Source organism: Entelurus aequoreus, linkage group LG05, assembly GCF_033978785.1.
Source record: "Entelurus aequoreus isolate RoL-2023_Sb linkage group LG05, RoL_Eaeq_v1.1, whole genome shotgun sequence".
Taxonomy (NCBI): domain Eukaryota; kingdom Metazoa; phylum Chordata; class Actinopteri; order Syngnathiformes; family Syngnathidae; genus Entelurus; species Entelurus aequoreus.
The window spans coordinates 40,825,069-40,840,893 of record NC_084735.1 but is presented as its reverse complement, the minus strand read 5'-3'; the positions used below and the strand labels follow the sequence as shown (position 1 = coordinate 40,840,893).

Genomic DNA, 15,825 nt, shown 5'->3' with positions numbered 1-15,825 from the left:
TCAAAGATTTATCAAGAGATACTCTGCCATCGCCAAACCACTCAATGACCTGACTCGAGGTTATGTTTCCACCTCCAAACCACCTCGTAAGAGATCCACTACTTCACAGGCATAGTTGATTCAAAACAACACTTTGGATAAAAATGGTCGCAGCCTGTCAAACCTCTTTTGAAACCCTGATTGAAAAGTTAACAACTGCTCAATTTCTTAGTTTTGCTGACCCGAAGCAGCCCTGCATTCTACATACTGACGCTAGCGCTACTGTTCTTGGAGCTGCCTTATACCAATAACAAGAAGGCAAGCTGAGAGTGATTGCTTATGCTAGTTGCGGCCTATTGGCCAGCGAAGCGAGTTACCCACTCCACACACTAAGATTCCTTGCATTAATATGGAGGGTATTGAATACATTTTATGACTGTATGCGGGCAACTTTGTTTAAGTGACCGAAGACAATTAACTCACATACAGCCTTACACCTGCAAAGTTGAATACAGCCAGTCACCGTTGGCCCGCTGCCTTTTCCACTGTCACTTTCAAACTACAGTACAGAGCCGGAAACCATAACCTTGACGCAGATGGATTTCCTCGACGTCCTATTTTTAATTCTGCTGAGGATACTTTAAAAAAGGACAGGGACTTTATTTACAAATTCATGCAAGATCATACCTGTCAATGAGGTGAAGTGGAAGGAATTCATCTCTCCTCATTGTTACCCCTCCATTGCGACAGTCCAGAAGAACATTTCATTACTTTGGTTGAGTCATTGAGCATGTCCGTTAATGCAAATGAGAGTCATCATGGATTGCCAGTTTTTCCTGCCATTTCACACTTTGACCTTCAAGAAAAGCAACAAGCTGATCCTGTAATCGAAGGAGCCATTTACCAACTGGAGACAGGAGGGAGAGACACTCCAACAGTGAGCAATTCCAAATGTTCCCCTTTTATTGAGAGAATTGATCTGCTTCGAATTACAAGAAGACATCTGGTATCGAAGAAAGCAAGAAGGAGAACAAATTCTGTATCAGCTGGTGTTGCCTGAAGAGTTACGCTCTATTGTTTTAAAGAGTTTCTACGATGATATGGGTCATATGAACATTGAACGAACACTAGACCTTGTACGCTCCAGATTCTTTTGGCCTCGCTTGTCATCTGATGTTGAGACCAAGACAAGAACTTGCAAACCCTGTGTAAGACGCAAATCACTTCCTGAAAAATCTGCACCACTAGTCAACATCATGACTACTCGTCTCTTCAAATTACTCTGCACCAAATATTTATCACTTGAACCAGGTCGAAGCAATACAAAATATATTCTTGTTCTCGCTGACTACTATAACAAGTTTGTAGTTGCAATTCATATTCCTATGTCTATTTGAAAACTTCATCGTATGCATTGGAATACCAAACGTCTTTACAGCGACCAGTGACCAGATTTTGAATCCAAACACATAAAAGAACTGGTATTATAAAGACCCGGACTATTCCATACCATCCTTGAGGAAACCCAGTTGAAAGATTCAACCACACTATTCTGAACTTGCTTGGGACACTGGAGAACAAAACAGACAGCTACTTGGAAAGAATATGTGAAACCGAGAGCCAACAGCCTTGCAAATCATGTACCTCAAGCCGTTGAACCCAACTATAATGATGGAAAACCACTCTCTGCTGTATCTTCACCGTGCCACTTACCTGACACAGAATCCCCTGCTGTTCAATCAGTCGAAAAAGACTATCCTGAGCCTGAGGAAAAATCATCTAAACCTAAAGAGTGTGAGAACAAGTCACGCCCCCCTTCATTCATGATCGCTTTAGAAAAAAACAGATTTGGTGAAAGCGCGAAAGCAAAGCTATGGAACACGGTTAGTGAGCAAAGAAACCGGTGGCAAATGCCTGGAACATATCAGCTGTACAAAACGACAACACATCCCTTTTATTGCCACTACCTGGTACATGTTGATGTGTTCACTGCATATGCATGTTGGTAAGTTTGAATCAAAACATGTTTTATTCTGTTTTAGACATAGCATTTGTTAGCTGTTGCCAGTTAAGCATTTGCTTTAGCCTGCTGCGGTGCAGCTACGGGCAACATACACTAAAAAGCATGTTGTCTGTTTACTTTAGTCATGGGTAAGTAGGAGAATTAAGCCATCAATCCAGAAGTTGTTCAACTTTTACCAGACCCGCAGATGGCAAGAAAGATACGAAAAGACGCTGGCTTTGCACCAACCTTTTTTTTTAACTCTTCGCGAGGATTATGAATAATTCTTCATCCAAATGGGAATATATGAACATCCCATCAGTTGGCATCACAATGAGAGCGGACATTCTACTGTAAGTGTTTGTTTCATTATGTTTGTTGTCTCTCACAAAGTCTGCCATGAGTTGTAGTCAGTGTTGTTTTTGACGGAAAAAGTGAACGTTGTGATGGGCCGCCGCCGTATGCCTAAATTGAGCACAATACGCATGCATTACATGTTATTATTAAAGAGCCTGTTACTACGTTACATATATACTTATAGCGTGTATGTAAGACTTTGATTGAGGTGTTTGGATGTTCTTAGAGTTTTTTATAAACAGAATAGAGTAACTCCCATTGACTCCATTGTTAGCTGACTTTTGCCAGCGTTTATTAACGATTTTGATTGCATAAAAAAAAGAAAAAATGTGTTGTTGTCTTGCATGAGAATTGTGAATAATAGGCAAAATTCTGAGACTATTTCAACAGAGTTTTGCGAGCAGGGGGGGCCAACTTCACACAGGTGCAAAATTCCTTCCAAAAAGTGCAGTTCCCTTTTAAGCTTCAATTTAATGTAGTAATGACTCTTGAAAGATGTTTTGATGATAATCAATTCACAATACAATAAGTTAAGGTTAGTGATAACCTACTGTGTTCTCCCCTACTTGATACATTAGATTTCACCCTATAAATTTGGTATTTTATTGATGGCAACAAGATGCTCAGTGCCAGGCACTGTAGAGAAGACTGTTGGTTAATATTGTGAAAACAAGATGGCTCAGGTGTGCCTGTGGGTAAATGTTTGTCCCTCGCAATGGAAAAATACTTTCATCCAGACATCTGTTAGTGCACGCAATAAGTTCACAAACATGAACAAATATCCAAAAGAACAGCTGCGTAGCCCCATTCTGTGCCTCGTACTGTTATTTCACTTGTAGAATCTAATCAAATGTTCTACTAAATGTAACACAATTAACCGGATATTGCCACAATAAAACATGTAGAACAGCACTGCTTCTATACTTAGCATATGTTGAGAGTCTCAGGATTTTTTGTATTGTGTCACTCTAGGGGATTGTACACACAAAGACCATAATGGTTCTTAATCTTCAGTACCAATGTCTATTAAATTACTGTGAAAACACATTGGCATCCAACCATATTTTCAAATAATTCATCCAGACACACACATGCAGTGACATATAGTGACTGAGGATAGATTTTCGAGCAATCTGGCATTAGTATTGATACCATTATCAAAAATTACTCTTAAGGCTTGTCAATAAAATGTTAGTTCCGAAATTGGGAGAGAAGCTTGTGCAAATTAAAAATATATAGGTAAATGTGAATGAATCTTTTAAAATGTTTAATAAACACAATTTTGCAAAAATCGAACAAATTGTCCAGTCCCATGTTCCGTGTACATTTCAAAAAGGTACACCTATTAAAGATTTTTAAAAAAAACCTTCCATTTGCGATTAATCATGATTAAATATGAGTTAACTCTGGGAAAAATGTGATCATCTGTTGGGTGTGCATTTTAAATAAGGTACACTTAAAGATTTAAAAAAAAAAAACTTCTATTTGCGAATAATGGTGATTAATTGTGAGTTACCTCTGGACAAAATGTGATTAAGCATTTTAAACATTTGACAACCCTGTGTATACTATGTATTCATACTTGTTAAGGGGTCTTCAGCTTTCATCAGTACAAGAGCTACTTGGCCAAAAGAAAGGAGAGGTGAGTTACTTGTGTTTATATGATTGTAGACTGAACAATATGAAACTGTGCTTTATTTGCAAAGCGGATTGTCACCCAAACAGTGCAAACTGCAGTCATTTTCTTTATGCTATTTTGTCGTAATTTTTCATTAAACAGAGTCATACATGTCTGAATTGAACAGTTATACAAATACTGTAAGTTGCAGCTGCAAAAACGTGCATCCTCTTAGTATCCCTACTTACATACTGCATAATACGTATAATCTTTCACATCTCGTCATTATCAGCTGATGCACTCATGCTTACATGTACGCTTTCGAGTAGCTTACATCAAATAAATGCTCATATAAAAATTATAAGTGATGCCCAATTGCCTAATTTAGGTCCTTCTTTCCTATTGCTGAAACGTCAAGCTGCATTCCTATTGACTGTTGTTGTCATGGACGTCACATGACAATATACAGTGCATCCGGAGTGTATTCACAGTGCTTCACTTTTTCTACATCTTGTTGTGTTACAGCTTTATTTCAAAATTGAATGAATCCATTTTAGTTATTGCAATTTTATGCACAATACCCCACAATGATTATTAAAATAACAATTCTAAAAGATTGAACTATTTGGCTTGAATCCCAGGCATTATTTTTTGGAGAAAACCAGATACTGCACATCACCAGGCCAATACCATCCCTACAGTGAAGCATGGTGGTGGCAGCATCATGGTGTGGGGATGTTTTTCAGTGGCAGGAATGAGAAGACTAGTCAGGATAGAGGGAACGAAAGATGCAACAATGTACAGAGATATCCTGGATGCAAACCAATGCTCCCCATCCAATCTGATGGAGCTTGACATGTGCTGCAAAGAGGAATTGGGAAAGAGGAATGGACAAAACTGCCCAAGGATAGGGGCAGTTTGTGGCGTTGCAATTAAAAAAGACTTGAGGCTGTAATTTCTGCCAAAGGTGCATCAACAAAGTATTGAGCAAAGACTGTCAATACTTATTTACATGCAATTTTTGAGTTGTTTACTTTGAATACATGTTCAAATGTTTAAAAAAAACCAACCTTTTCATATTGTCATTATGGGGTCTTGTGTGTAGAATTTTGAGGACAAAAATGAATCTATTCCATTTTGGAATAAGGCTGTAACATAACAAAATGTGGAAAAAGTGAAGCGCTGTGAATACTAAAGAGTAAAAAAGAGTAAAAAAAGGAAAAAGTAAATCCCTGCTTCTTTCAAAGGGTTCTGTACTCTTATTTTAATGCAATAGTGTGGCGTGAAAGAGTTAAAAAAAGGTGGCAAATTGAAATTGGCAGGTGTTGATTAGATGAGGGTGAGATAGAGAGAAAACAACTTGAAAGTTATGTGACAAACCTGAGGCTGATGCGGGAAGCACGATGTGTTATTTCCCGCTTCTCTGCCTGGAGTGTTAAAACAAGCGTCTTGAAATAACTTGCTTTCCAAATTGCAGCCAAAAGCCGAGAGCAGCGATTGACCATCGTCCTTCCTCACCAGTTTGACCGTAAAAAAGACTGCTAACGTTTACAAGGAGCATGTGCTGGGAGGGAAGTGATGGAGATAATTAGTAATGTGTCAGGTGGCGATAGAGGCCCCGAGGATACAGCGTCACTTGTTACTGACACCAGCTTGTGCTCTTTACACCAACAGTTATGAGCCAGTGTTTGTCTGGATGATGCCTCCTCCTATTGGTCACATGGTTGTTCCTTTTCTCGGGTCTTAACAAAAAGCAACCGCACATCTGTCAATGCTCTTGTGAGAACGTGACACAGGTGGTGCGACAAAGTCGGCAGGAAAAGTATTCTTTACAGCTCGTTGCATTTATGCCACCTTGATGTAGCTTTGGTAATAAATTGGGCTGCACTGCACCATCAGCCACTTTTCCTTTCTCCTCCATTTTCCCTTTTCCGCAATCTTCTAACACAAGGGATGTATGGTTTATTATGTCTTTAAAAAAGATGATGCCTTTCTTTATTTGTAATAATTGTAATAAATAATTAGTAAACCTTGCAATACATTTGGCAACTGAACATGTTAAGTCGAAATCTCTTGCACTGGCTGACTCAAGTCAACATAAGTGGTTGTTGACTTTTAGAGACATAGCGAGAATGGGTGACAATGAAATATTGTTTTTACTTTCATCAGTTTAACATCCTTTTCCTTCATTTGTAAAAAACTTCAATGGGTATTGGATGTTGGTTGCGGAAAAGGGGATGCAAAAACAACGGAGAAGTTTCGGATATCTGGTTCCAGGGTGTTCTGGGTGTTGTTGATAAACGGTTTTCACCTTGCATAGGAGAGTTTTAACTTGCACTTACAGATGTAGCGACCAACTGTAGTCACTGACAGTGGGTTTCTGAAGTGTTCCTGAGCCCATGTGGTGATATCCTTTACACACTGATGTCGCTTGTTGATGCAGTACAGCCTGAGGGATCAAAGGTCACGGGCTTAGCTGCTTACGTGCAGTGATTTCTCCATATTCTCTGAACCCTTTGATAATATTACGGACTGTAGATGGTGAAATCCCTAAATTCCTTGCAATAGCTGGTTGAGAAAGGTTTTTCTTAAACTGTTCAACAATTTTCTGCATTTGTTGACAAAGTGGTGACCCTCGCCCCATCCTTGTTTGTGAATGACTGACCATTTTATGGAATCTGCTTTTATACCCAATCAAGGCACCCACCTGTTCCCAATTTGCCTGTTCACCTGTGGGATGTTCCAAATAAGTGTTTGATGAGCATTCATCAACTTTATCAGTATTTATTGCCACCTTTCTCAACTTCTTTGTCACGTGTTGCTGGCATCAAATTTTAAAGTTAATGATCATTTGCACAAAAAAAATGTTTATCAGTTTGAACATCAAATATATTGTCTTTGTAGCATATTCAACTGCATATGGGTTGAAAATGATTTGCAAGTCATTGTATTCCATTTATATTTACATCTAACACAATTTCCCAACTCATATGGAAACGGGGTTTGTATTTTTGTTTCTTCCTCCAGAAGGTCTTATCATTGTCCATTTGATGTCAGATGAAAATTTGAGCTGTTTGGCCACAATACCCAGCAATATGTTTGGAAGAGAAAAGGTGAGGCCTTTAATCCCAGGAACACCAGGCCTACTGTCAAGCATGGTGGTGGTATTATTATGCTCTGGGCCTGTTTTGCTGCCAAATGGAACTGGTGCTTTAAAGAGAGTAAATGGGACAATGAAAAAGGAGGATTACCTCCAAATTCTTCAGGACAACCTAAAATCATCAGCCCGGAGGTTGGGTCTTGGGCACAGTTGGGTGTTCCAACAGGACAATCACCCCAAACACACGTCAAAAGTGGTAAAGTAATGGCTAAATCAGGCTAGAATTAAGATTTTAGAATGGCCTTCCCAAAGTCCTGACTTAAACATGTGGACAATGCTGAAGAAACAAGTCCATGTCAGAGAACCAACAAATTTAGCTGAACTGCACAAATTTTGTCAAGAGGAGTGGTCAAAAACTCAATCAGAAGCTTACCAGAAGATTGTGGATGGCTACCAAAAGCGCCTTATTGCAGTGAAACTTACCAAGGAACATGTAACCAAATATTAACATTGCTGTATGTATACTTTTGACCCAGCATATTTGGTCACATTTTCAGTAGACCCATAATAAATTCATAAAAGAACCAAACTTCATGAATGTTTTTTGTGACAAACAAGTATGTGCTCCAATCACTCTGTCACAAAAAAAATAAGAGTTGTAGAAATTATTGGAAACTCAAGACAGCCATGACATTATGTTCTTTACAAGTGTATGTAAACTATTTAGATAAACCCACTTAAATAATTTGGTTTTGTTAAAAAAGTTGTGTTTTTTTTAACATAAAAGTGTGGACAAATTCAATGTAAAGTGGCCACATTATGAATTTAAATAATCATATAAGCTATCATTATTTACTTAAAAATCATTATACAGGTGTTAAGTTGTCTTTTACTTCAGAGTATAAATTAGGTATTATCTGATTCACATATAATTATATTCAGCTGATAATACGAATCATAATAATACGTCAATATTATTGTAATTATATATTTATTAGTGCATCTCCACAGGGTTATGTCTTCTCTGTCTTAAACACCTACAGATGCCTCTGTTTATAGCTTTAATCAAGGGCCTTTGAATGCACCACAGTTATTGGCAATGAGATACAAAGGTGCAACTTTTACATACATTTCTCCTATGCTGCTACAAATACACTTATACATTTCTTCTATCACTTCAGTCACGTTCCAATATGTTAGTGCTGTGTGTGAATCCTTAAAGGTAAGCTTTGATAACATTATAACATCTGTGTTCAGGAAGTGTCAGCTTTGCTTTTATTCATTTATTTATTTATTTATTTGTTATCCATTTCGTATTTTTGATTGCGGTGTGGTCTTAAAAATTCTTAGCGTGGCGAAGTTGGTAGAGTGGCCGTGACAGCAATCGGAGGGTTGCTGGTTACTGGGGTTCAATCCCCACCTTCTACCATCCTAGTCACGTCCGTTGTGTCCTTGGGCAAGACACTTCATCCTTGCTCCTGATGGCTGCTGGTTAGCGCCTTGCATGGCAGCTCCCGCCATCAGTGTGTGAATGTGTGTGTGAATGGGTGAATGAGGAAATACTGTCAAAGCGCTTTGAGTACCTTCAAGGTAGAAAAGCGCTATACAAGTATAACCCATTTATTTATTATTTATAAGCAACCTTATTATTGCATTTTCATGGTTAAATTTATATTATACAAACACATTTGGAATTTTATAACTTGCACGTCATAACTCACAGGAAAAAAGTATACAATCTTTACAAAACCCCAGTACATTACCCCTACTTTACCTTTTATTACGACTCCCCTGTTTTGTTCCAAAACTTAAGTAGATGGCATACATATCAGATTTTCAATAGTATTTTAATTCACATACAGTATATTGATCTTCATCTGCATAAAAACTGCATAAAAACTAAAGACTCTAATCCCACAGGTTGTCAGTGTGTTTCGTTATCTCTGTATTGCGCAGCAATACATTCACCATTCGTTCAGACACGTTATTTGTTCACTCTCTTATGCCCCTTCAACCCAGTCTCCATGACAACAGGCTTCTCAAGCATGAGGCCGGGTAGAGAGGTATGATATGTGAGCTGTGTGTTAATTCACATGCAACGCATGTTTCACTCTTTCGCTCCCGTATAAACGTGGGGGCGCATACACATAAACGTTACCCCTGTCCATGCCCGTATCATCAAAGAGTCAGGGACGGCGATTTGGCTCTGCACTTATATACAAGGACATGCTACTTGATGGGCACACTGTAATCTTTTCATCAGTGCATGAGATATGACTCATGCTTCAGTATCGGCAATGGAGGGGCACTCATATTGAAACATCACTACAGTTTGTCAAAGGATTTTCATTAGATTTATTTTTTTAAATTTCACATCATGTGTGATATTAACATCTGTACTTGTATGCAAATAGGCTCTAAAACACATGGGCTGTTTTTGCGTCGTCAATAATACGCAGAAATACATTGCACGTATTGGAAGCAAGCACATGTTGCATGCCTTGCATCAACTAAACCAGAGACTTACGTTCAGTAATGTTCTGTAATGTTGACATACCTCTTGTTGGTCTCCTCTGCTTGGTTTGCATGGTCAAAGTTCCCACCACAGCACCCATATTGTCACCGTGGTAACCAGCCTGGAAAAACAGCCCAGGTCCTCACAGTGCTGTTTTTCCCCCCCTGTCGCTCCTTCTTTGTTTCTCTACAATTTTTCACCCCCTATTATTTCCTCCCATACCTTTCGCTGAGTCGACTCTCCTCTTTGAGATGGTTCCTTTGGATTTCTCACCTCATTCTCCAACACACTCAGAAAACACACATATCCACACGAGCTGATCCTGCCTCCCTGCACCACTCCCTCTTTTCTGTTTCTCCCTCCACTCATCTGTCAGCATATCCCCCCTCTTTCCAGCTCCCTGCCTCCTCACAGCCTCATACAGTATCATTGTGATGTCCTGATAACTGATGCAGCGCTCTGAAGCTAATACATCGGGCCTATTCAACTGGCGGCCCGGGAGCCAAATCCGGTCTGGGAATGACTTCACGCAGGCTGCAGAGTTCAGTTCAAAAGTTGGGAGACAAATATTTTGGCAGAAAATTCCCAAACACACTAGAGTGCTCCTGTTGTATAGAGGAACTTGGACCACTGTAAACACATTGGCAGATCCTTGCATTGACATTTAAAACTTGCTAGAGAACATAGAACACTGGGGTCCAAACTTAACTGAGGTGTTCCTCAAAGCATCCCTTTAAAGGCCTACTGAAACCCACTACTACCGACCACGCAGTCTGATAGTTTATATATCAATGATGAAATCTTAACATTGCAACACATGCCAATACGGCTGGGTTAACTTATAAAGTGCAATTTTAAATTTCCCGCTAAACTTCCGGTTGGAAACGTCTATGTATGATGACGTATGCGCGTGACGTCACGACGGCAACGGAAGTCTTCGTACCCAATGTGTCACCATACAAACTGCTCTGTTTTCATCGAACAATTCCACAGTATTCTGGACATATGTGTTGGTGAATCTTTTGCAATTTGTTTAATGAACAATGGAAATTGCAAAGAAGAAAGTTGCAAGTGGGATCGGTGTATTAGCGGCTGGCTGTAGCAACACAACAAAGAGGTTTTACTTGGATAGCAGACATCTGTGATCGGGTGAAGTCCTTTGTCGCGCCGTCGATCGCTGGAACGCAGGTGAGCACGGGTGTTGATGAGCAGATGAGGGCTGGCTGGCGTAGGTGGAGCGCTAATGTTTTTATCATAGCTCTGTGAGGTCCGGTTGCTAAGTTGCTAAGTTAGCTTCAGCGTCGTTAGCAACAGCATTGTTAAGCTTTGCCAGGCTGAGAATTATTAACCGTGTAGTTACATGTCCATGGTTTAATAGTATTGTTGCTCTTCTGTCTATCCTTCCAGTCAGGGATTTATTTATTTTGTTTCCATCTGCATTTGAGCCAGATGCTATCACGTTAGCTCAGTAGCTAAAGAGCTTCGCTGATGTATTGTCGTGGAGATAAAAGTCACTGTGAATGTCCATTTCGCGTTCTCGACTCTCATTTTCAAGAGGATATAGTATCCGAGGTGGTTTAAAATACAAATCCGTGATCCACAATATAAAAAGGAGAGTGTGTGGAATCCAATGAGCCCTTGTACCTAACTTACGGTCAGAGCGAAAAAAGATACACCCTGCACTGCCTCTCTAGTTCTTCTCTCTAACGTTCCTCATCCACAAATCTTTCATCCTCGCTCAAATTAATGGGGTAATCGTCGCTTTCTTGGTCCGAATCTCTCTCGCTCCATTGTAAACAACGGGTAATTGTAAAGAATCCTTCCTCCTGTGACGTCACGCTACTTCCGGTATAGGCAAGGCTTTTTTTTTATCAGCGACCAAAAGTTGTGAACTTTATCGTCGTTGTTCTATACTAAATCCTTTCAGCAAAAATATGGCAATATCGCAAAATGATCAAGTAAGACACATAGAATGGATCTGCTATCCCCTTTTAAATAAAAAAAAAAAATTTCAGTAGGCCTTTAAGTCCTTTCCTTTTTGGCAGTTACACTTTTTTTTGTGTAATGTGATTTATATAACTAAGATGTTTCTGTCGCTTGGTTACTTCAGATGCAGTCAATAGTCATTTGTTCAACTTCTTTAGTTTTACTAGTGTTCTAGTACTAGTACCGGTAGGTTCCATTTTAAGTCCTCTTTTTGCTTGTAAGAGACTCACATTCTTGTAGCATATTCTTAAAAACAGTACAGTGTTGTCATAAAGATGACCTTTGATTTGCTTTTTTTTGCAGAAGGTCCTTCAAAACACCAAAGCGCTTCTGCCACTCTGACAAAATAAATTGACCAAAATCAAATGTCTACTGTAGAGGACGCTGGGTCTCCGGAAGATACAAAATAAGAAACATTGTGAAGGCAGGAGTCCAGCCCTCCAGTCTTAGCTTTCTGGAAATGTGGTCCCCAAAACAACTTAGTTAAATATATCTCTGCAATACATGGTAGTTTTTTTTTTTTTTTACAACAACTTCTAATTATCTTGCTTTATTTGCATGTGTGTGTGTGCAAGTTAATAACTGCAGGCAGAGTCAGCATGTTCTTTAAAACTAAATGAATAAATACATTTGATTCAGTGTTGGCCAGTATGAGAGTGCCATTGAATATTCATGTTGCACATTCATGCTTTCAGGGAAGCAAGACTGTAGAAATGATGCACATTTATCCACTAATGCAACTCAGTAAAAAGTAGTTACAGTATGTGTGTTTTGTGTTAGTAGTGATTGATTAAATATAGCATTACATCTGCACAATGTAATGAAAACCAAAACAAAGGCTGTATCAAAAAATATCGCCAACACAATGGAACACTTTTTCATAAAAATGAGGTGCAATGAAAATGTGGTGTTAAATATTAGAGGGATCACCTCTTTGTACAGTACCTTAATCTTTCTTTTGCAGTATGTATGTGAAAGGGAATGATAGCCTTAGGAAAGGTCTCTCACTTGTTAAAAATTGATGGTTAAATTTTTTTCTGCAGTTTCAGCTTCTTGAAAAGTGTACTTGCTTCAAGCCTTAAAAAGAAAACATTGCAAAGAAGTACACACATAAGTATTCAAGGAGTTTAAATTGGCCAATCACACATCTCTTATTGCTTGTTATAATGCAAGCTTCAAAAACATGTTTGTGTCATGGCTTGTCACACCAGGCCGTGCTTTATTTTGAGTTTGTTGGCATTTTCCTGTGTTTGATCATTTAGTTCCGGTCTAGCGGTCTTATTTTGGTTTCTTTTCCAGTTTTAGTTAGTCTGTCCTGAAGTGACTTGACTCCTGCCTCAGAGCACTGTTAGGTCCACCCGAGTTTAGTTAGTAATCATAATCAACAGCCTATTTAAGCCAGCTTCACATTTTAATCAGCTACATTCTAGTTGCATTTCGAAATCACGACAACTACTGCTAACATGCGGCTCCGCAAGCTTGACAGTTTGCCTCCACTAATCAAACTTTATTTATAAAGTGCCTTTCATACGACGATGAGGGCGAGGAAGGGGGCGGCACCCTGGGAAGGCCCGCCGGTGACGAAGCAGGAGATGTCGTCGCCGCCGTGGAAGCAGGAAGGGAGGTTGTCATCGCCGTGGAAAGAGGAAGAGACGTTGTCGCCGTGGAAACAGGAAGAGACGTCGTCGCCGTGGAAGCAGGAAAAGACGTTGTCGTTGCAATGGAAGTAGGAGACGTTGTCGTCGCCATGGAAGCAGGAGACGTTGTCGTCGCCATGGAAGCAGGAGACGTTGTCGTCGCCATTGAAGCAGGAGACGTTGTCGTCGCCGTCGAAGCAGGAGACATTGTCGTCGCGGCAGCTGGTGCAGGTTCTGGTGCTAGCCTCGGAGCAGGGACAAGAGCTGGTCTTGTAGCCGGTTCTGGTGTGGGAACCGGTCTTGGAATCGGTGCTGGTGTGGGAACCAGTCTTGAAGTCGGTGCTGGTGTGGAAACCAGTCTTGGAGTTGGTGCTGGTTGTGACTTTGGCGGAGGTGGCCTGGCTGGGGGTTGCGGCTTAGCAGGCCGCAAAACCGGTGGTGGCGGCCGGGCAGGAGGTTGCGGCTTAGCAGGCCGAAAAACCGGTGGCGGCGGCCGGGCCGGAAGTTGCGGCTTAGCAGGCCGAAAAACCGGTGGTGGTGGCCGGGCCGGGGGTTGCGGCTCAGCACGCCGAAGGACTGGAGGCGGTGGCCGGGCCGGGGGCTGTGGCTTAGCACGCCGAAGGACTGGTGGCGGTGGCCGGGACGGGGGTTGCGGCTTAGCACGGCGAAAAACTGGTGGCGGTGGCAGAGACGGAGGTTGCGGCTTAGCACACCGAAAAACTGGTGGCGGTGGCCGGGACGGGGGTTGCGGCTTAGCACGCTGAAAAACTGGTGGCGGCGGCCGAGACGGAGGTTGCGGCTTAGCACACCGAAAAACTGGTGGCGGTGGCCGGGCCGGGGGTTGGGGCTTGGCTGAACGCAGTTGTGCCACCCCACTAGCACATCTCCCAGCACTAGCCCCCCCCTCAAGGCGAGGATACCAGACGCGCTCCTTGCGTTTTGGAACCGTCTTCAGGGGTGGATGGAGGGACGTCAGGAGGAGGGCAGAATCCTCCCCTCTAAATTGTCCAAAATGACTATTTGCACCCCCCACTTGAGACTGGGTGGGAGCACAGGGGGAAAAATGTGTGCAATGGGCGGAGCAATAGTCACTGGAGGCGGAACCAAAGTCACTGGAGGTGGAGATTGAGTCCTGGATGACAATGACAAACCTGGTGAGCGGGTCTGTAAAAAAATGTCTTGATAATGTTTTATCTTGGAATTAAAGTCCTTAGGAGGCGGCTGACAAAAAGAAGCAGAAGATAGAAAAAAAAAATCTTGATCTATGATGTCATCAGAAGTGGGCGGAGTTACCTCCTCAGGGGGCGCCAATGGAATGATGTCATTGTAGCCACTGTCCAGGTGACTGACAGCCCAGTCGGAGAAATGTTTGGCGAAGTGGTCAATTGGGTTGCCAAACATCTGAGGAGGGGAAGCTTGGGCTGTTTGAAGCTTGCTTCGGTCCGGGGGAGGAGCTTGCGGGAGGAGCTTGCGGGAGGAGCTTGCGGGAGGAGCTTGCGGGAGGAGCTTGCGGGAGGAGCTTGCGGGAGCGGCGCGTCCTGACGACGAGGGAAAGACCTTCTGGCCGGCTTCCGTCTTTGCCGGTGCGCCCGGTACTGCGGTGTAGCGGCGATGTCTTCCGACCAGAGGGAGTCGATGGGGATAAGAGCCTCCAGCTCCCCACATGAGATTCGACCTCTCCTCCGTCGAATAGCTAAGCGTCTCGACTTCCATCACTCGCAACACCATACGCGTACCTTCATCCAGCTCCTCAATGGCCGTTGCGGGAGAATTGTATTCTGCTGGCTTCCTACTGTGACGACTGGGTCGCATGATGATGCGTGGTTGTTCTCCCAGGAATGCAGACGGCTTCGGACACAGCGTGCAGATAGGAAAATTATTTATTTAAGAAACAAATCATACGGGAACAAACAAAAACGTGCTCCTAGCACTTAAGACAAAAACAAAGGGGCTATCGTGGGAGCTAGCAAGAAAAATAGCCTAGCGTGTAAACTAGCAGGAATAGAAATAGTCGTAAACTGTTGCATCAAGCAAATTAGGAAGCCAGGCCGACTCACTGGCAAGGCAGGCTTAAATAATGTCAGTGATGACTAACAGGTGCGCGTCCGGAAACACACGCGGCAGGTGAAAACAATAAGCAGCCATGGCAACAAACTCAGGTGCACAAACAGGCACTCAAGGAGTCCAAAACAAACAGAAAATACAAGTGCCTCGAAAACGTAAACAGAAATATGATCCGAGCAGCGAATCATAACAGCTGGTATCCATACTAATCAAGAATTTTCTTATTGAGAGATTATAATTGAACCATTTGTGAACAGTACCAGAGAAGCCCGCCAGGGGTTTGAGTCTTTTTAAAAGAATGAGGTGCACTAAGATCCGGTAGAAGTAAGACTGACAGTTTATGAGAGTCAGCACTCAACCTGAGATCATTCACAATCTTTAAAAGGGCCATCTCTGTACTGTGGTTCACCCTAATTCCAGACTGAAACTTCTCTATAATATTACATTTGTTTTAAAAATCAAACTGTTGTTTAAAAAACTTTTTTTTCTAAAATTATTCTTAAAAATGGTAAGTTTGATGCAGAATTAATAAAATTGTCAGCAACTAAATTGCTCTTCTTTAGCAGG

At 41.6% G+C, this 15,825-nt stretch overlaps 1 protein-coding gene across 3 annotated transcripts in view; it reads right to left on the bottom strand.

The window, feature by feature from the left end:
* Positions 1-15,825, bottom strand: part of kcnip1b (Kv channel interacting protein 1 b) — a 69,477-nt gene that overhangs the window by 22,915 nt on the left and 30,737 nt on the right. The window contains exons 1-2 of one of the 3 annotated variants that reach the window (XM_062048105.1): positions 9,794-9,955; positions 9,614-9,692 (exon numbers count right to left, since the gene is read on the bottom strand). The exons of 1 other annotated variant lie outside the window; for it this stretch is intronic. In XM_062048105.1, the coding sequence (XP_061904089.1) occupies positions 9,614-9,692; positions 9,794-9,940 (226 nt within the window). In that variant the 5' untranslated portion in view covers positions 9,941-9,955. Of the gene's footprint in view, positions 1-6,298; positions 6,320-9,613; positions 9,693-9,793; positions 9,956-15,825 lie in introns of those variants that run through there. One more of the 3 variants, XM_062048107.1, reaches the window with a different exon arrangement.